Below are 22605 nucleotides of genomic sequence, written 5' to 3'. Positions count from 1 at the left end.
TTCTTTGAATATATCCCATTTATTGGCAGTCTTCCACCTAAGTATTACCCAGGACTAACACTCCTTAACTTTAAATCAGACAGGGTCTGCTGTCTTTAGGGCAGTGGTTCCCAACCCTTTTTTGACCAGGGATCACATGACCAGGGGCCACTTTGACCAGGGACCACTTTGACCAGGGGCCACTTTGACCAGGGACCACTCTCCAACATTAGTACCAAAAAGGTTACAAATCAGTTTTTGATCAACTTTACATTTGGCTTAATTATTTGGGGTGCTGCTTCAGAAAATTGCATTGCATGGTCCACATCAGGTCTAGTTTCTGATACAGAACATATGCCATGATCAGCAGCAGGGAAGGAGTGGCAGGTGGCGCGAAAGAAGCGGAAATTAATTAGTTAAATAAATAAAGAGGAAGGAGGCTCACAAACCAGATTTTTGTCCATGGCCCACAGGTTAAGAACCATTGCTTTAGGACATTTACTTTAAAGATGGAGCAATTTCCTAACCAACTCATGCTCTGTGTGTAGTGATTCCAAAAAACATACTCTGCTCTCTCCCTCATTAACTCTCAGCCCATGTATAGTGAACATGGATTTTGTGGCCCCTTCTACACTGCCATATAATCAAGATTATCAAAGCAGATAATCCACCTTGTCTGCTTTGAATAGGATTATATAAGTATACACTGCCATATAATCCAATTCAAAGCAGATAATCTAGATTATATATAGCAGTGTAGATGGGGCCTGAGATGGATTCATGCTTTGAGAGACCTATTGCATGAAAGCTCTTTTTCCACATGAGAACTAACACTTGAAGCAGATTAAATATTTTACAATATGAGACCTGTGTTGATAGTGTAATTATATGTATAGTTTAGCCGCTAGGTAGCACTGAATGTGGTTGTATCTGTGGGTTGTCCATTGCATCCTGGGTCTACTCTGGTTTTGTTTCTTCCCATTTAGCTCATTACCTGATGCACTCTCTCAGCTTTCCATTAATAGATCTGAAGAGGTTATGGAGACATGAGCATGACTGATTGACTGTATTTTGTTACCCCTCTCTGCGGGTGACATCACAAACTATTTGGAAGCCACTCTGAGTCCCCTTCGGGGTGAGATAGAGCAGGATAAAAATACAGTAAATAAAATAAATAAATATAACACACATAGTAATGTACAGCACAGATTACAGTTGTCCTGCTATCAGAAAGTAGGTAATAACTTTATATACAAAGCACATTATTCCTGTAAAACACATGGACCCATTCAGGTAGACATAAGTTGGAGCTGGGGTCTAGAACATACAGTCTTATTCCTCTCTCCACATATAAGCCCCGTGTCTTTGTGTAAAAATAACAAAGCAGATACCATAACTCAGTGAACTGAGCCACTTAAACCACAGATTAGGGGTCCTTCCAGGCAGGGTCTATATCCCAGGATCTGATACCAGGATTTCTGTTTATCCTAGATTATCTGGCAGTGTGGACTCATATTTGTTGTTGTTTATTCATTCAGTCGCTTCCAACTCTTCGTGAACTCACACCAGAGTTCCCTGTTGGCTGTGGCCACCCCCAACTCCTTCAAAGTCAAGCCAGTCACTTCAAGGATAACAACCATCCATCTTGCCCTTGATCTGCCCCTCTTCCTTTTTCCTTCCATTTTCTCCAGCATCATTATCTTCTTCAGGCTTTCCTGTCTTCTCATTATGTGACCAAAATATTTCATATTTGCCTCTAATATCCTTCCCTCCAGTGAGCAGTCAGGCTTTATTTCCTGGAGAATGGACTGGTTGGATATTCTTGCAGTCCAAGGCACTCAAAATTTTCCTCCAACGCCACAGTTCAAAAGCATCTATCTTCCTTAGCTCAGCCTTCCCTATGGTTCTGGTGGAGTCTCCTTTCCTGTAGTTTGAAGCGTCCTAGTCTCCAGGGCAGCAGAAAACAAGCTTGCTCCCTCCTCCCTATGACTTCCTCTCACATACTTATACATGGTTATCATGTCTCTTCTCAGTCTTCTCTTCTTCAGACTAAACATGCCTAGCTCTTTAAGCCGCTCCTCATAGGGCTTGTTCTCCAGACCCTTGATCATTTTAGTAGCCCTCCTCTGGTCACATTTCAGCTTGTCAATATCTCTCTTCAATTGCGGTGTCCAGAGTTGGACACAGTATTCCTGGTGTGGTCTAACCAAGGCAGAATAGAGGGGTAGCATGACTTCCCTGGATCTATACTCCTATTTATGCAGGCCAAAATCCCATTAGCTTTTTAGCTGCAGCATCACATTGTTGGCTCATGTTCAACTTGTTGTCCACAAGGACTCTGAGATCTTTTTCACATGTACTGCTGTCGAGCCAGGAGTCCCCCACTCTGTATCTTTGCATTGTGGTCTATTAAGACTCCTAAATATGGAAAGGTTTATTTAGGGAAGGAACACATTGGAATGTACACCATGAACAAGTTGCTCTTTTGGACTACAATTTCCAGAATCCTCTAGGAAGCATTGTCAATGGGTGTGAGCCATAATGCTGGTTCATCCAACTATGATTCAACAAAGAGATAAACATAGCTAACATACTGTGTAGTTTTGCCTTGAGAGCATCCTCCAGCTACATACTAGCGAGGATATTTTGGTGAGAGCAGAAAAACTGCTTCCATTATCAGTCCTTCCAAACTGGAATCCACAAAATCTCCCAAGGAGTTCAGGCTCTCTCCACTTAACAATGGCTGGACTAGCATATTACACACTTGTCCATTTATGGTTCATACGCACCCTGATTTATATTCCATTGCCAGTATTTTTCATCTTGGAACAGTATTCTTAGTCCAAAATCCTATTGACCTGATTCTATCAGTAGCATCCATACTTGCTACTGGAGAGGCAGACAAACTGCAACACCCATCATTCTTCAGCAAGGATTATGCACTCTTGTATCCTTCTACAGGAGTTGGGAGAGGGGAGTAATATAGTCTTAGAACACATACTTAGGCGTAAGATCCCAAATCTGCCTCAGGGAAAGGTTTGGGAAGTACCTCTGCCTGAGACCTTGGGGAGCCAGAGTAAACTGTAATAGGTGAGACTGACACAAAGGTTTCACTCAGGCTCCATCTATGCTGCATATAATGCAGCTTGAAACTGCATTCCATGCTCAGTGTAGACTTGTATAATGCAGTTCAGTGCAGTTAAACTGTGTTATACAGGTCTATAATGATCATATAATGCTGTTTCAACCTGCATTATTATACAGCAGTGTAGACGGGGCCTCTGTTGAAACACAGAGCTGGGTGCCCCATTTGCTTTCCCGGCAGAGTTAGCAGTATCCCTTTCCACTGCCTTCTCGCTCTCTTAATAATGCATTATTCACAGGTGTAGCATCTTTGCTTACTGCCACTGCCGGAAGAGGAAATTGTAATTATCCACTCATGTTTCGGGGCCTGACAGTGTCAACCTAAGGAAGGGGAAAGAAAGGGAAGAGAAAAAGAAAAGAAACATGACAGCACATTGAAGACTAACTGGTTTTGGGGTTTTGCATGAGCTTTTGTGGATATGAACACACATCTTTGAATGCAATACCCCCCTATACCTGGGGAAGACCCATCAAATCATGAGACAGCTTATCCTTATTTGCTGGGACTGGAGGTCCCTTCCACACAACTGTATAACCCAGAATATCAAGGCAGAAAATCCCACAATATCAGCTTTGAACTGGGTTATCTGAGTCCACACTGCCATATAATCCATCATTTCATTAGGCAATCCCTTGTAGCTCAAGGATGATGGTCTTCCAAATGGGGTGTCTTGGCAGTGGGTCCGTAGGTGGCTGTGGAACCCTATTCTTCATCCGTATGTTCTCCTGCAGTGAGGACATCGGTTTCCAGATGGAAGGCAGTCCTGGTCAGGGTTGACTTGCCATGCCTTCCTCTTGGCACATTTCTCCCTTTGTGCCTCTTCAAATTCTGCAGCACTGCTGGTCACAGCTGACCTCCAGTTAGCGCGTTCAAGGGCTAGGGCTTTCCAGTTCTCGGTGTCTATGCCACAGTTTTTAAGGTTGGCTTTAAGCCCATCTTTAAATCTCTTTTCTTGTCCATTAACATTCCATTTCCTGTTCTTGAGTTCGGAATAGAGTAACAGTTTCGGGAGACAGTGATTGGGCATTCAGACAACGTGGCCAATCCAGCAGAGTTGATGATCCCCCTTGATGGATTGTCACCTTGTCGTGGTGAGGGGGCTTGTGTGTTCCAAAGAACCTGAAGGAGCAACCACTAGAGTTATGCACTCCCAGGAGGAGCCACGGGGGAGGTTCCAGACCAAGCACAATCTGAAGACCCAAAGATCTCAATGGCTGAGCAGGCAGAGAATAACATGGTACATGTATTCACACTGTCATATATTCAAGCGTTCTTGTTTGGCCCATCGTAGGAATAATTAAAGTTAAAGCGAAAGTTGAAAGTGCAATGATCCAGGAGTGTTTATGGACAAGGGCTATGTCTTTATGTGATATGTAGTGTTATTTGATGTGCTGTGCTTAATAACGTTTAATGTTTTATCAGGGGAGGGTCATTTTCGATGTTTTATACTGTTTTTTTTTAAATCAATTGTTGCCGACACTGTGAACTGCTCTGACTTCCCTTTGGGGTTGAGAAGGGTAGTATATAAATACAGCAAATAAATAAATAATATATTCCAGTTTAAAGCAGATAATGTGGGATTTTATTCAGTTGTATGGAAGGGGCCTGGGAGGAGGAAGAAAAGGAAACAGGAACTCAATGCAGTTGCAGGATTTTGCTTTAAGCCTCACCCCAAGAGGACCTCCTGACTCTCTTCCTCTTCTCTCCCCTCAGTTGATAGGGGGAAAACTATTCATGGAGCAATGAAACTGCGCCCATACCTCGTGAAGGCGGATCTGGCCAGGGTGGTCCATGCCTTGGCCACCTCCAGATTGGACTACTGTAATGCGCTCTATGTGGGGCTGTTCTTGAAAATGGCCCGGAAATTCCAACTGGTCCAACGGGCGGCGGCCAGGTTGTTAACTGGTGCTCCTTATAGGGAGAGGTCAACCCTCCTGTTCAAGGAGCTCCATTGGCTGCCTTTCATTTACTAGTCCCAATTCAAGGTGCAGGTGCTTACCTACAAAGCCCTAACCAATTTGGGACCCACCTACCTGCGTGACTGCATCTCCGTATACGAACCCACACGATCTCTCCAATCATCTGGAGAGGCCCTGCTCACGATCCCACCTGCGTCGCAAGCACAATTGATGGGGATGAGGGACAGGGCCTTCTCTGTGGTGGCCCCCCGACTCTGGAACTCTCTCCCCAAGGACATCAGACAAGCCTCAATGTTGGTAGTCTTTAGGAAGAGCCTGAAGACGTGGTTGTTCCAGTGTGCCTTCCCAGAATAGGAAACTCCAAGCATCATGTCCCAAATGCACTTTACTAGAGATTTAAGATAGTCTGCACACCACACCAATCTCCAAAAACTTATTCATTTCACCTGCCATGCCCAGCATTTTTAAAAAATTTAATCATTACGTTTGGCCGGGCCTTAGTTTTAAATACGTTGTGGTGTTATTGTCTAATGTTTATTGCTGTTGTTTTAATGTTTATTGCTTTGTTTTATGAGTTTATTTATTGTTGTATTTGTTATGCTGTTGTTTTATTGATGTGTTGGGCCTTGGCCTCTTGTAAGCCGCACCGAGTCCTTCTCCTTCGGGAGATGAAAGCGGGGTATAAATAAAGGTTTATTATTATTATTAAGTGAGCCAAAGGTGGAGGAGGAAGTGACAGAAACTAGAACATTTCAAAAGCAGATGAAAGAGTGGGATGGCCAAGGATAAAGCAAACTGGAGGTACAGAGCCCATTCACTAATCAACTCTTCCATTCCTTCTACAATATTATCTTTCTCTAATCTGGTTTACATTAGCTAAGTCTCTCTTGTGCAAACGGCGCTCCCGAAAGAGCGAGGCGGCATCTCCGTAAGGCTCGGCGCTTCCGGATCCAGCTCTCCTCCTCTGAACCCTGAGAGAAGCCTCTCACAAGGATGGCAAAAGGTGAGAGGGTGAGGGCTGGGTCCGGAAGCTCCGAGCCTTATGCACATTCCGCAACGGCGGTTGTGGGTAAAACATCCATTAACAGTGTGAGAAGGCATGGGCAAATTCTGGGCGTCCCCTGGGCAACGCCATGCAGATGGCCGATTCTCTCACGCCAGAAGCGACTTGCAGTTTCTCAAGTCGCTCCTGACACGAAAATATATACATATATATATCCGCAAAAAACGTTCCTCCGATTGGACGCAGACAAGACCTGGGAGAGGGGAGTGGGAAACCCTCCCCGGGATTGGAATCAGGGAGGAGGGCTGGGCTGGGGGTGCTCTTTAAAGCGGCGCAGGCCCCGCCCCCTTCCTCCCTCGCGCCGCCCAAGCCCCGCCCCTTTTCCCGGGCTGAGCCGGCGGCGGAGGGCAAGGCGAGGTGGCGGCGCGCAGGTGCCGGAGAGGCCCTCGGCGCCCCCCAGCCTGCGCTCCAGGGAAGGAGAGAGGGAGCAGGAGGAGGAGAGAGGAGAGTTGAGGAAGGGGCGCCATGTCCGTGGTGGCCGAGGCCAGCGAGTCGGGGCCCGCCGGGGCTGCTACGGGAGGAGGCGGAGGAGGCGGCGGCGGCGGCGGCGGGAACCGGGTTTTCTTCCAGAGCCCTCGAGGGAGCGGCGGGGCGCCCCGGGAAGAGGCGTCGTCGGCGGCGGTGTGTCCCTCCTCGGCGCCCCCGCCGCAGCCCCGGCGGCACCAGCAGGGCAAAGTGACCGTCAAGTACGACCGCAAGGAGCTGCGGAAGAGGCTGGTGCTGGAGGAGTGGATCGTCGAGCAGCTCGGACAGCTCTACGGCTGCGAGGTAGGAGCCCCGATGCCCTCGGATCGCCGCCTCCGCTGCCTCGCCGGACGGAGCCCCGAGCCTCCAGCACCGCACTTCAAGCGGGGTCGGATTGCAGGGCTTCCACGCGGTAGATGCGCCCAGAGAGAAGCATGCGAGGCCAGGCGTGGGCAAACTTGGGCCCCAACAGTCTCAACCCCCTTCCTAAAAAGGAAAGGGCCCCCCAGGGCTGTTATAAAGGGGGGAGTCGCAGTCCAAAACACCTGGAAGGGGGGAGTTTAGCCATGCCTCTTGTAGATCAACCTTAGTCTTCAGCCTCATGCTTGCTGGCTTGGGATTCTGGGAGTTGGAGTCCTTCATCACACTAGAGAATGAATCCGCTTTAAATCCGGTTTCTGCCTCCTGCAGAATTCTGGGGTTTGTAGTTTAGAGAGGCTGTTAACCTACAAAGGCCAGAATTCTGCAGGAGGCAGCAACCGGATTTAAAGTGGATTCATTCTCTAGTGTGATGAGGTAACTCGACACCTGAAGGACCCCTGCAAACTCGCGGCAACATCTTCTGTATTTGCGCCTTCACTTTCTGAGAATTTGTCTTCCAGGTTCCTTTCCATGCAACCTTCTCTCTCTCTCTTTCAAACCTGGCCCTTTGTATGTTACCTGAGACACCCTCCCCTCTCCTCCAATGCCTTTATAGCTGGTTAGTCTTGCTGTTTTCATCTTTTGCTCTGCGTTCTTTAATAAATGGGCTTATGATTTATCTATGTATTGTACTGTCAAAGGCTTTCATGGCTGGAATCACTGGGTTGTTGTAGGTTTTTCGGACTATATGGCCATATTCTAGAAGCATTCTTTCCTGACGTTTCACCTGCATCTATGGCAAGCATTCTCACAACCTCTGAGGATGCTTACCATAGATGCAGGCAAAACGTCAGGAGGAAATATCTATGTATTATTAACTATATTCTACTCCAGTTGGAGCCACGAGGAGAGATGGGTCACTAATAATAATAATAATAATAATAATAATAATAATAAATGGTAGGGCTGTATTGTTGAAGGCTTTCATGGCCAGAATCGTTGGGTTGCTGTGAGTTTTCCGGGCTGTATGACCATGTTCCAGAAGCATTCTCTCCTAACATTTCACTCACATCTATGGCAGGCATCCTCACAGGTTGTGAGGTCTGTTGGAAACTAGGCAAGTGGGGTTTATCTATCTGTGGAATATCCAGGGTGGGAGAAAGAACTCTCTGCTTGAGGCAAGTGTGGATGTTGCAATTGACCAGCTTGATTGGCACTGAATGGTCTTGCAGCTTCAAAGCCTGGCTGCTTCCTGCCTGGGGGAATCCTTTGATGGGAGGTGATTAGCTTTAGAGCTATCAGCATTACAAAACTCTAAAATCAGGACAGTAAATAAAGAACAACACCCAAAAACAAGGGAATTCCAGACAAGAAACAACCAGGGCCAGCTAACATCTCCCAACAAAGGATTTTCCCACACAGGAAGTAGCCAGATCTTGAAACTGCAAGGCCATTCAATGCTAATCAAGGTGGCCAATTACAACATCTACACTTGCCTCAAACAGATGAGTCCTTTCTCCCCCTGGACATTCCACAGATATATAAATCCCAATTGCCTTGTTTCCAACAAATCTCATAACCTCTGAGAATGCCTGCCATAGATGTGGGTGAAATGTCAGGAGGGAATGCTTCTGGAACATGGCCATACAGCCCGTAAAACTCACAGTAACCCAATGGTAGGGCTGTTTGAAATGACAACTGAGAATGGAGACCTTCCTTTATGGAGAAAGGGAGTCCGTGTGAGAAGGTGCCCTTTTGAATGCCATTCTCCATGCTGCTTACCTTCCCCCTTTTGTGGTCTCTCCCTCCAGACATATAAGGGGTTGTCATCATTATGGTAGGTCTCCACTTTGCTGAGACCTTTCTCCAAAGGCAGGTTGCAGCTCCTCCGAGAAGCCCAACCTGTCTGTGTGGCTCCCTGGATGTTGGGGAATGGCTCTCTGTGTTCGTCCAATGAGCACAGGGTCGGGAGAGACCCCAATGGCCAGCCAGTGGTACCCCATTCTGCCCTGGAGGAACCCATGAACAAGACTTGCAGGGGTCTCTCCAAGTACAGTGTGAGGTTAGGTCTTATGATGGGACACTCCCTCCATACCAGTTTAGCTAAAATGGTCAGTCCCACATGCTATGACCCTCCCATATATAGTAGTTTCAAATGTTTCCATGGCAAATGTTTAATGTTTCCATGGCAAATGTGATAATCTTCCTGGCTTCAAAACCCACAAGCGTTGCGGGATATTTCATTTCAGACACCCATGTGCTGTGGATCTTGCTCCCAGCCACGCTTTAGCTTGGAGCTTTACATTAAGCATAATGTTACAGTCTGGGGCTAAGCATGGTTTATGAAGTGGACTCTCTCTCTCTCTCCTCTCTCTCTCTGCATTCAAATAATGCTGTGTAAATGGGGAAGAGCCCACGTTTGCACACTAACCGGTATTGCAGAATGTTTCTATTAAGAGAGAGGCTTGGCTAGGGATGATGAGATATATTTTTAAATCTTGACTGTTGCCTATCCTAATCTTGTCTTGAGCCAACTTAGTGCCTAGAGAGAAGAGATCAAAGCCCAAGCAGGAGGTGTGCGCGCGCTCATTCATTTAACACAGCGAGCAGTCTTTTTTTTCTAGTGAGACTGCTGTTTTTTCTGTGGGGAGTTCGGTAAAATGTGGTAAAATGTGTTGAGGCTTGTGCAGGAGCACATTAAATGGGGCTCCGGCTTACATTCTTACATGCTGGGAATCTTCCTGTTTAGAGAAGCAGTGACTGATGGCTCTGTGCATATGACGGTGAATGAGAAAATGAACATTGACTAGATTCTGGTGCTATTTATTCAGGGAGCTGAACTATCGAATTTCCATTGTGGTCCTTTGCCTTTGTGCTGATTATTACTGAGTTTAAGGCCAAATTGCCATTTGATAAATTCGTAAAACCAGAATGATCTATTCTTTATTAAATGTTTTGATCAATATCTGTTGCCAACCAGTGTCTCCAAAGCATTCCAGGGCAAAATGTATAAGCACATTTCATTGGAAGGAGAGGGAAGAATAACATTGTTCTGAAATAGAAGATGATGGGTTCTCCCTGGAGACAAAACAAGCCAAAAGTTCATCAGGTTAGTGACAGTTTTAAGCAAAGAGCAGCTGAAAGAACAAATACTTGACTTCTGCAGGTTTTCAATGCACCCTTGTGGACTCTGGCCTTCCACTTCCAATTTTGTTACAACAAATCAGCCTTCTGGCTTCTTAGAGGCCAACATGTTTTATCATAGCATACTTTGTCTTGGAGGAGAGGTCACGTCGGATCATATATCTGGTGAAGAGGGTTCTCATCTACAGAGATGGAGATTTGGTTAGGAAAGATTAGATACTTTAAAAAATCTTTAAAGTGTCAGAAGACTCATAAGTCTGTCTCCTTGAACAAACCAATGTATAGATACACATGCTGTTTGAAATTGTTATGATATGGGAGAAACTGCTGCCATCCCTTCTGTCCTGGCAGTTGCTAAATCAGGGATAGATGACTTGTTGTTGTTTGCTTGCCTTAAAGTTATTTTCCACTATATGGGGACCTTAAAGTGGGAGTTCCTCCACAAGATTTGTTTAGGGAGAGGCTTCCTCTCAGACAGAGGGAATGTGACTTGCCCAAGGTCACCCAGTGGGTTTCCATGGCTGAGCATAGCCATAGTCCAGTGTTCAAACCATTATACCATGCTGCTTTTTTTCATGTCAGGAGCGACTTGAGAAACTGCAAGTCACTTCTGGTGTAAGAGAATTGGTCATCTGTAAGGACATTGGCCAGGGGATACCCAAAGGTTTTACCATTGTGTGGTAGGCTTCTCTCATGTCCCCGCATAAACCCCTGGTGGCACAGTGGGTTAAACCCTTGTGCCAGCAGGACTGCTGACCAAAAGGTCAGTGGTTTGATTCTAGGGAGTGGGGTGAGCTCCCATCTGTCAGCTCCAGCTTCTCATGTGGTGACATGAGAGAAGCCTCCCACAGTATGATAAAACATCTGGATCAAGACTACAGTACTTTTTTTTAAAAAAAGAAAGACATATTTTCATCTCTGAATCATTATCTTCTCCCCAAAAAGTTGATATGAGACTACAAAGCTGTTATTTTACTTAAGAGGAGAGGGCCACAGAGGTGTGTGGATCAAATAGCAGTTTGAGACTAGGGACTGATCTTAATCTCGAAAAAGATAGAGAAGTGCCCACCAAGCACCATGAACCTGACCCCAATTTTCCCTCCTCTCTGAACCTGTGGCTGTTATGAAGCTCTTTAATACTGTAGCTGATGCCGTTAGTGCAGCATCTATCTGTGTCTTGTCTCTGCATCTCAGGAGTCCCAGTTTTCCTGAAAGCACTTAACCTCTGTCTGAGAGAAGAGCTCATTTACTGGAACGCCATCCCAAATCCCATGCATCTAGAAAATGTATGTTAGGGAAAAGTGCTGTCCTACTGCCATCAGGTTTGCCAAGATTTCCTCTCTGCTGTCAACTTGTCTTTTCAGCTGAAAGGTAACAAACTAGCCCCTCTTTCTTCCCCTTTTTTGGACAGAGGTGGTCAGCAAAGTTACAGAGTTCGCAGCAAGTTCTGTAAAGATCTTATGAGCAGAATGAAAGGAAAAGGAGAATGTTTATTTCCAACTCCACTCTGAGGGTTCAGTAAGCGAATGAATGAAAACAGTGGGCAGGAATAGATCTTGCTGAAAGGCCACCACACTCTGCTTGATTGTTTTTCTGGTATCAATATAATATATGCACCCTGTTTTATACTTAAATATCGTATTTCATCATAAAATAGTCACCATTGCATAATAGTTGCATCTCCATTTTCAGGATGGCAACATGGATATATTTAGTATTCTTCACATAAGAATTACATCCTTCATTCATTCGGGTGTGACTATTATGCGAAGGGTGAGCAAGCTCACCCACTCGATCACCTCTCCCCTCAGACCTACAGGGCTTGCCTTGCTGAGACAAAACTCTGTAGATATGGAGGGGAGAGGGGAGTGGGTGGGTAAGTTCACTTGCCTGTGCACCTGTTGCCTTTGCATAATAATCACACCCAAATGAACGAAGGGTGCAACTATTATGCGAAAAATCCCAAATATACTGATTTTGCCACCCCAAAACTCCCAAGGGAAGTCCAGTAGCACCAAGAGAAGGTAGGCTTATGGGGGAGTGAAGCTTCACTTCATTTCCTCACATGCCTGCCCCCTTTGCAGCTGCAGGGCTTCCCTTGGCTGCCAGTCTAGGGAAATCCCATAGCCATGTTTTTTCACTGCAGAATAGCTACCCCCTCCTTTTTGTCAAAAAATAAGGTGTGCTAGAAATGAGAGCCAGTCTCAGGGCCCTTCCCCACAGCTATATAACCCAGAATATCAAGGTAGATAATCTACAGTATCTGCTTTGAATTGGATTATCTAAGTCCACACTGCCATATAATCCAGTTTAATGTGGATTTTCTACAACTGTATTTGAGCATTGGACTAGGATGCTGGAGATCAGAGTTGGAATCATGGTGTGGTCATGGAAATCCACTGGGTGACCTTGGGCAACCACAGGGGAAGGTAAAAATAAACCTTGGATATAGGTTGATAGATAAATGCGGAATATTACAGGAAACTGTAATCTTTCATCAATCCCTGTTTGTCCTTCTCTTCCCCTCACTATTTTCACTATGTGCTTGGTCTCATCTCATGGCATTCAGTTTTCTAATTCTTCCGGTTTCTGTACTTCCAATTCACAGTTCCTTTCCCTGGACAAGCAGTCAACAAGTGAATATAGAGAAAAGAGCATGGCATGATGGCAAAATATGAGAGAGAGAGAGAGAGAGAGAGAGCAGGACAGTAAGGCCAGCCAAATTGTTTTTGTGCCTTTGTTTTTCTGTGCTCCTGAAAATATGATGTGGAAAGTACAGTTTGGATTTTGGTGGACAGTTGTATCTTTAGTCTCCTATTCTCAAGGAAGTTCCTGCTTTCTGATAAGGAGGAAAGTTTCTTTTTAAGGACAGGGCCAGCTCAAATGTTGTACATGTGCTGACAGCTCCTGTAACAAAATGTGCCTATTCTTAATATTTAGTGAGCTTGTGACTGGCGACCAGAAAAATGGCAAAAATGGAAAAAGGAACTCTTCCTCTAATTTGGGTTTGTGTTTATGTGCAAAGTTTAACAACTACTTAAAAAAAACTTTTGAACATTCAGAAGTACCATCAATCTGCATGCAAGCCAATTTTGAATGTGGCCTTTGAATGCAATTGGGCGCTTGATTTAGCCTGAGACTAGGTCGGAGGGCACAATTCAAGCTGATTGCTCTTTGGCAAGTCATATATTTGACTTGCCAAACTCATTAACTCTGAGATCAAAACCAGCCTCAGCGATACTTCTGACTTGAAGTATTAACAGTAAACTACACCACTGAATTTTATTCTACTTTCTCAGCACAGTCTTTCAGCCCAAAGTAAACAATGAAACTACATTGAAGAACTGTTGTACACTTGGTCCACAATATCCACAGATTCTACATCTGTGGATTCATTCATGGCCAGCTTGGAAATATCCCCCACCTCACCCATGCAAAATACGAAATGCAGATCTTGATTTTGCTATTTTTTATAAGAGACACTATTTTAATACACCAAAATACATTGACCATCTATATCAGTGGTTCTCAACCTAGGGTCCCCAGATGGTTTTTGGCCTTCAACTCCAAGAAATCCTAACAGCTGGTAAACTGGCTGGGATTTCTGGGAGTTGTAGGCCAAAACAACTGGGGACCCACAGGTTGAGAACCACTGATCTATGTATCTTAGGATCTGGAAGGGGTCCTGGAACCAGACTCCAGCAGATACCAAAGGACCACTGCATATACCCTTTTTCTGCTCTACAACAAATATTGAGGTCCCAAACTTGTGTCATCACTAGTCATCACTTAAGGTCAGACTAGAATTGTATTGGCATCCAGCACAAATCTTTTAAAACAAGTGTTGTATTATGTCTATGCAATATTCTGGTTAGCAAGTTAGCTGCTGCATTTTGCCCTCACTTCCTCTTCTAAGACATCTTCAAAGGCAGCCTTGTGTACAGTGCATTACAATACAAGTAGAGTATCCCTCATCTGAAGTGCTTGAGACCAGAAGTGTTGCATATTTAGAATTATTTGGAGGCAGATTTTTGGCATGCTTGCAAATACATAATGAGATATCTTGGAGATGAGACCCAAGTCTAAACACAAAATTCATTTATGTTTCTTATACTGTATACCCTATTATACACATAGCCCAAGGGTATTTTATACACAATGTATTTAATGATTTTGTTCATGAAACAAAATATCTTCATTGAACTGTTAGAGAGCAAAAGTATCACTGTCGCAGCCTTCCAATTTTGGATTTTGGAATTCTGGATATGGGATACTCAACCTGTTGTCTAATCAAGAAGTGACTAGTTTATATGTATTACTGTATTTATATTGCTCCTATTCAGGAGAGGTTGTATTTTGTGTCTCAGGTATTCTTTGTGGTCTCAGGCATTCTGAGACACAGAGATCACCTGCACCTACAGAGGCAGAATGAAGTGTTCCTACGCTGTCCCCTGCTCCTTTGAACAACTGTAACCCCAGCCAGGGCAGATCATTTACCCTGAGCATCATCAATTCACAGAGCCTCTGTCTTATAAGGATTCAGCTTCCGTTTATTGGCTTCTGTCCAGCCATTACAGCATCTAGGCATGGGTCCAGCTTTTACACAGCCCAGCTGGCTCCAATGACAAGGAGAAGTAATACCGAGTATCATCAGCATTCTGATGGCACCCAACTTCAAACTCCTAATGACTTCATCCAGAGACTTCATGTAAATATTAAGCAGCACAGGCTAGAAAATGGGAACCCCCTCAATACCATTCTCTGGAACTAGCCCTGTAGATAAAAGCAGAAGCACCACAACAGTGGTTCCTACTGCAGTCCCACAGACCCTGTCTGATGCATGGTGGTATTAAAAACTACTGAAAGAAGCATGAAGATTAACAGGCAGTATTCCCCTTGTCTGATTAGGTTGCCAGTTGGGGCACCTCAGGCTGTTTTGGCATAGCACCCTAGTCAGAAACCAGACTAAAATGGGACTGGATAATCTATTGCCTTCATGAATGTCTGCTATTGTCACATATTTCTGGGCCCAGATCAAATGCACACATGACTCGAAATTAAATATAATAATTCTTATTGCTGTTAGATGTTTTGGTATTGGGAACATGGTGGAGGCACAGGTAGCCAGTCCCTGGTACATTAATTTCCTTTCTCAATTGATTTGTTATGGTTTGCTTTCACTCCTTTTGATATGGATACAACAGATATATCAGATATCTGTCTTTACACATATCTGTTGTATGCCACTGTAGTTGTCATGGTTCAGTCCTACTAGACTTATATTTGGTTAGAGAGAGCTCTAACTCAATTGAAATTCAGAGTATATTTCCAAAATACTCTGAGAATAAAAATGTTGAGCATTAAATCCATTTAATTCTGTAATGTAAACAGGCACTCAAGGCATCTGAAAAATAGTTTGGGAGGGAGGGATTGAAACAACAAATTTTAAGTACCTCACCAAACTACAGATCCTTAGAATAGAACCATTAGAGTCAAATATTCTGATTTTGGAGGTGGATAAGCCTTGATAAAGCTTACCAATATGAATTGGGAAATGACATTTGCGAACAATGGTTCTTTATACCCATTTAGGATCTTTGCCTCTCCTTCTGTCCTCAGCAATTTATGTCCCTTATCACTCAGCTTCCAGTTTTTCACCTGTCAAAAGTGCATCAGTATTCAGTGACCAGTGAATGCACTCAGTCCTCACTGAATTGTCATATGGGGTTTGCAGACCACAAGTGCAATGTGCAGACAATTGAGCTTGGATTTTACTTTCTTTTTATTATTATTATAAAGTAGGGAGATCAAGACGACAAGTTCCAAAAAGTGGGTACCATGTTGTTGCTTTCCCCAGACAAGGCATGTGTTAGGGCATAATTCACATGGAATCATGTGGAGGAGAATGTGGCATTGGACCAGTGAAATGCTAAAATAATTTATTCTGCTTGAGACATTATCCAACTTTTTTTTTTTGAGGTGCACTAAGTAGATTCGAACCACTGTTAAAAATGTATACTATTAAGCTACAGGAAGTATACTATTAATATATACTAATAAGCTACAGGATGGATTGGCAGGAAACTGATTAAAGCTCACCGAAGAATTAGTTTAGAAGATAAAGGGTTTGTCAGACCAAATGTATTTGTCAGCCTGTGGAAGGTATGTGAGAATGGAGGTTGGCAGTCTAGAGTGTGAATGCAGGCAAGAATCTTGGCCACACTCCAACCAAGCACAGATGGAAGATGAAGGATTCCTTTTTAGTGCACAGATTCATGGATAGAGGCTGTTCTTCTGGATGTCTTGGTCTTTACTTTCACTATTAAATAGTGGTTCCCAACCTACCTAATGCTGTTGCTACTTCATAACTGTAATTTTGCTACTATTATGAATTGTAATGTAAATATCTGATATGCGGGATGTATTTTCATTCACTGGACCAAATTTGGCACAAATACCCAATACACCCAAATGTGAATACTGGTGGGGTTGCTGGGAGGGTGGTGGAATTCATTTTGTCATTTGGGAGTTGTAGTTGATGGGATTTATAGTTAACCTACAATCAAAGAGCATTCTGAACTCCACCAATGATGGAATTGAACCTAACTTGGTACACAGAACTCCCATGACCAGCAGAAAATACTAGAAGGATTTGGTGGGCAATGACCTTGAGTTTTTGAGTTGTAGTTCACCTATATTCAGAGAGCACTGTGGACTCGAACAATTATGGATTTGGATCAAAGTTGGCAAAAATACTCCAGATGCCCAAATGTGAACACTGGTGAAGTTTGGGGAAAATAGACTTGACATTTGGGAGTTGTAGTTGCTGGGATTTATAGTTCACCTACAATCAAAGAGCATTCTGAACCTCATCAACAATAGAATTGGGTCAGACTTCCCACACAGTACCTCCATGACCAACAGAAGATAGTGTGTTTTCTGATGGTCATTGGCAACCCTTCTGATGCCCACTCATGACCCCCCGCCAGAGTTCCTGACCCCCCAGGTTGAGAAACGCTAATTACTAGCCTTTGAACTGCAACCAGGCATGACCTGGCAACCTTCTCATAGAAGAGAATGTGTGTGGAGAGGAGTCTAAGCTTTAGCTATCCACAGTTCAGCAACCACATGCTTCTGAATTCTTCCTTGAAGGCAGTTTGGCATTCTACAGTTGCAGAACCACCTTTTTCCATCCTATGAAATTGTGGGATTTGCAGTTTAGAGAGGGATACTTACTGCCAGAAAGCTCATCTAGGGCCTGACCAAACATCAAGCCCCAGGGTCCCATAGGATGCTACCATGGCAGTTAATGTGGAATCATAATGCTATAATTGTATAATGTGAAAGGGCCCCTGATTTAGCATGCATTTGTGATAATCCAGTTGTAGAACAGTATTTTTATAGAGCTGTGTGACTCCATAGTAACTTGGAACTTTGGCAACTGTACCAAATAATACATCAAGATTGTATATTAATTTGGATCTTGGAAAATTTTAGTTTTTTAGCTTTCCCTTCTTTGCCTTGTCCTTTTATCAATTCTCTCTGCTATATGAAATAACCCGAGACTGTGCTACCAATTGTTGAATCAGTTTGAAAACTAATTAATGTGCTTTTCTGTAGCGAATCCTGGGAAATGTTGTTCTGTGAAAATGTAATCGCTTTTTAACAAATATACTTAGGATTTTTGGAGATCTGTGTGTTTGTTGTACATATGCGTTCATCTTTGTTGTTAGTCTTCTTGGATCTTGTATCAGAAGCCAAGAAAGATATGAATTAAATACGAATTCTTAAGCAAGTGTTCCTTGCTTAAGAACTGAGTGTATTGAATATATGACAACTCCTTTCTGTCCAGGTATTTTCTGTGTTATGTGTGAGGTCTGTAGGATGTCACTGTATAGTTTTTTTCCATCTCAGGAGCAACTTGAGAAACTGCAAGTTACTTCTTGTGTGAGAAAATTGGCTATCTGTAAGATCATTGCCCAGGGAATACCTGGGTGTTTTGATATTTTACCATCCTTGTGGGAGGTTTCTCTCATGTCCCCACATGGGGAGCTGGAGCTGACAGAGGGAGCTCATCTGCACTCTCCCTGGATTCGAACCTGTGACCTGTCAGTCTTCAGTCCTGCCAGCACAAGAGTTTAACCCATTGTGCCACCGGGGGCTCACTGTATAGTTATAGGGCAGATATGCTTCTTATCTATACTAATGTTTAATTTTTCTGAACGTCAGATCTCATTGGAATGAGAACTACAGAAGGCATCCATGTATGAGAGGACTAGAAACGCAGTCCACCCCACCCCCACCCCTGTAAAAAACTGTCAATAAAAATGCATTTTTTCACCTGAGCAAATGTTCTTACTTTCTAGCAATCTCTAAATCCTCCTGTGTAATTCAGTGATCAACTCCTGTGGGACATTGACCATCAAGTTGCAGTGGAGAATTTAGAGATTCCTAGAGACATATCATTGACCAAATTCACAATAATCAAATATTCATAAGCTATCTCCTCTACAAAAACGGTTGGACCAGCCCTGTTAGATACTGATGTGGCTGGTTTTCTTTGCTCTTCCCAAACACCAGCACATGCCACTTCTCCTAGTCAATTGCAAGTAGGGCCATAAAATGCCTGAACCAATCTGTTTTCAAGTGATCCGCTAGACACCTTAAGAGACAGTTCCATGGCTCCTAAAGACCCATGTTTTAAACAGGCTGACTTTATATTCACGTAAAATGCAAATAAACAATATTGCAAACAATATGATGCTTTAAACTATAAATGAGATTTCACCCAAACTCTTTCGGGAATGGATCATATCTGAAAGTTTTTAAAAGCCTTTTTGGCTTTTTATTGTGTGCATTGCTATAAAAATCTTGAAACCTCATGCAAGTCAGATAACTATATTTAGAACATAAATAAATCATTATTTAAGGAACCTTTTAGCTTTCATTACAGTAATGGATACACTAAAACAGAAGGAAGTGATTTCAGAATGACTTGTTCCTCTAGAAATAATTACAGGAAAAGAAAAAAAAATAGCAAATCCACATATGTATTTAAAAACTCCTCAATGCAGGATTAAAAGAATGAGAAATTGGATCAGCATCACCTTCAAATAGAGCCCTAACCACAATAAAACAGTCTCTGTATTGTTGAAACACAGTTAAATAAAGTGTATATGTCAACAAGTTTGTTATAGTTATTCAGAATAGAGGTGGTTGAATACATATCTAGTATACTTCACTAGAAGTAGAATTTCTCTCCACGAAGGAGACTCAAAGTGGCTCACATTAAAAGCATTTCAATTTTTTTTTCATGTCAGGAGCAACTTGAGAGACTGCAAGTTGCTTCTGGTGTGAGATAATTGGCTGTCTGCAAGGACTTTGCTCTGGGGACACCTGGATGTTTTGAGGTTTTTTCCATTCTTGTGGGAAGCTTCTCTCATGTTCCCCACATGGAGAGCCGGAGCTGACAGAGGGAGCTTATCCGCGCTCTCACCGGATTCGAACCTCTGACCCAGGGCCTTAGCCAGAAATTTTTTTTGGGGAGGGTTGACAATTTCGGCGGGGGGGGGGTGTGTGAAAATTTGGGGGGGGGGGGTTGAAAATTTCGGGGAGGGTTGATAATTGCGGGGGGGGGGGGGGGTTGAAACCTGCCTCCTAGCTCACACTGAAGCCAAGAGCAGAGCAGGGGGCAGAGCAGCCTTCAATAGCCTGCAGCTCCGCCCCTGTCAACCACCTCCACCAAGTCTGGCCTCCTTAATGAGAGCATTCAACACACACACACCCAATGACAGTGTGAATAAATTGTCAATATTTGCTTGAGATAGTGCTTACAGTTCTGGAGGGACTCTTAATTTTTTGCATCTCATAGACTTAGCAGGGGGATTTGGTTAACCAGTTAAAATTCATGAGTAAACCAGTTTTTTTTTTAAAAAATCTGAAACATTTCGGGGGGGGGGGTTGAACCCCTAAAACCACCCCCTCGCTACAGGCCTGACCTGTCGGTCTTCAGTCCCGTTGGCACAAGGGTTTAACCCACTGTACAACCAGGGGCTCCAGCATTTTGATACAATTTAAAAACTACAAATATACAAACATTAAAATAGAATTAAATAGCAATGGTATTAAAACATTCACAGTCAAAATCCATAAAACTGATTAAAAATATATTTGAAGCTAAAACCACAGGATCCCTGACTTGATCTTAACAACCTTCTTTAAAAGTCTGTCGGAATAAAAAGGTTTTAGCCTTCTGCTGGAAGGACAGCAGGGAGGGGGCCATTCTGGCTTCCCTAAGTAGGGAGTTCCAGAGTCGAGGGGCAGCCACCGAGAAGGAAGGCCCACTCTCTTGTTCCCACCAACTGAGACTGTGGTGAAGGTGGGACCAAGAGAAAGGCCTCTCCTGAGATCTCAGGGTCTGGGCAGGTTTGTACAAGGGAATGCAGTCAGCCAAATAGCCTGGACCAGAGTCATCTGGGACTTTAAAGGTCGTAACCAATACTTTGAATTGTGACTGGAAAGAAACTGGCAGCCAGTGGAGCTGCTGCAACAGAGGAGTTGTCCACTCCCTGTAGCCAACCTTTGAACCAGCTTAAATTTCTGAACACCATTCAAAGTCAGCCCCACATAGAGCACATTGCATTAATCCAGACTAGATGTAACTAAGGCATGTACCACAGTGGCCAGAACCAGCATCCCAAGGAATGGGCGCAGTTGGCACACAAGTTTTAATTGTGAAAAGGCCCTCCTGGCTACCGCAGATACCTGGACCTCCAGGTTCAACTGTGAGTCCAGGAGGACCCCCAAACTGTGGACCTGTGTCTTCATGGGGAGTGTAACCCCATCCATCATAGGCTGCATCCCTTTTTCTTGATCTGCCTTCCGACTGACCAGGAGCACCTCTCTCTTAACTGGATTAAGTTTCAGTTTGTTTGCTGTTATCCAGGCACAGTTTTAGAGTCAGGACAACTTCCTTGGCTTTAGGTGGGAAGGAGAAATAGAGTTGGGTGTCATCTGCATATAGGTGATACCATATTCCAAAACTCCGAATGACCTCTCCCAGCAGTTTCATGTATATGTTAAATAATGTGGAGAACAAAACAGAACCCCAAAGAACATCATAGGACAATGGACAGGGGTTTGAACAGGAGTGCCCCAGCACCAACTTCTGTGTACAACCCTCCAGGAAGGTCTGGAGCCACTGCAAGACAGTGACTCCCAGTCCAATCCCAGTGATATGGCCCAGAAGAATACCATGGTCATTGGTATCAAAAGCTGCTGGAAGATCCAGGAGAACCAACAGGGACACTCTTCCCCTTTCTGCATAGGTCTTGATAATCCATTTCATCCAGAAAACCCTGGAGTTGGGAGGCAACTAGCACATGCTCCAAAGCCTTGCTCAAAAAGGAATGATTGGACACTGGCCGATAGTTATCCATTATGGAGGGGCTCGGTGATGGCTTTTAAAATATAGGCCTTGTTCCAAGGTGGTATTGACTGCCCTCTTCACCCACTCTGCTAGTCCTCCTCTGGCCTGTTTGATCTAGAATGCATGTGGTAGCTCTCATCTCTCCAAGGATCTTGTCCACATCCTGAGACTGTACAATTTGAAAGGTATGCATCAACACTGGACAAGCAGGAGCCACAGTTACATTCACTGGAACTTTTCAATAATAGCATCCAAATTGTAATTATTGTCAACAGTGGATGCATTTGTGATGTGCAAATGAGTCTGGAAGCTAGGAAGAATTATGCCTGGTCAGTACTTGGCTGATAATTAGGGATTTTCAAAAACTTATCTACATTGACCATTTAATATAGTCCAAAGCTAGCTTCAGACGTCTGTGGCCAGAAAACAAACTCCCACAAAAGCATGCAAAAGCAAGTCCTTGATGTGCATTAGTGCTCTGTGGTTTGTGTAATCACCATCCAGGTTTCAAACTGGTTCCAGGATTTCCTGTGTAATTTATCTGCATAGCAAAGCTGCTTTCTTCAATATTGGTTTGAATCTGCATTAAATAGTCAATGTAGGTAGGTCCCTGATGAGATGCAGGTGGCCCAGAGATTTGTTGCCAGTTAAGAGTTTCCAATGCTGCGCTAAATGGGCCAGCACTCTGACTCAGTATAAGGCTGCTTTCTGTGCAGACCTTGTAACAACACTGGATTGTTCTTTTCAATCCTGTTACCATGATTGTTATTATTTTGCCATTACACACATTAGAAAATGTTCTCTGGTTCCCTTATCTGTTTGCGTAGTTGAATAGATGCAGCTTCTCAATTCTGTTTCTTATGTCATCTCCCACTCTTGCAAAACTAGCCCTGACTATCTCTTGTAGTTAATACCAGTCCAGCCAGTCCTTGTGTAATAGAATAGCTGGTGCCTAAGAGTCCTTTCATTCACATTGCACAGTTATAGTGCTATGATTGATTACACTTTAATTACAACAGTTCCATTTAGTAGAATTCTGAGATTTGGAGTTTAGGGAGAGGCATTAAAATGCTTAGCCAGCAAGCTCCTCTAGTATTTGATC

General features: G+C 43.7%; 1 protein-coding gene across 1 annotated transcript in view; it reads left to right on the top strand.

Moving 5' to 3' along the window:
• The first annotated feature begins 6424 nt into the window (after positions 1-6424).
• The window catches only part of PPP1R14C (protein phosphatase 1 regulatory inhibitor subunit 14C), a 67314-nt gene continuing 51133 nt past the window's right edge, over positions 6425-22605 (top strand). Inside the window, exon 1 of the mRNA XM_060753552.2 lies at positions 6425-6874. Within this exon, the coding sequence (XP_060609535.2) occupies positions 6572-6874 (303 nt within the window). The 5' untranslated portion in view covers positions 6425-6571. The remainder of the gene's footprint in view (positions 6875-22605) is intronic.

This window comes from Anolis sagrei, chromosome 1 (assembly GCF_037176765.1).
Source record: "Anolis sagrei isolate rAnoSag1 chromosome 1, rAnoSag1.mat, whole genome shotgun sequence".
NCBI classification, from domain to species: domain Eukaryota; kingdom Metazoa; phylum Chordata; class Lepidosauria; order Squamata; family Dactyloidae; genus Anolis; species Anolis sagrei.
Note: the sequence above shows the minus strand (reverse complement) of the source record. Positions and strands in the feature narration are given on the sequence as shown.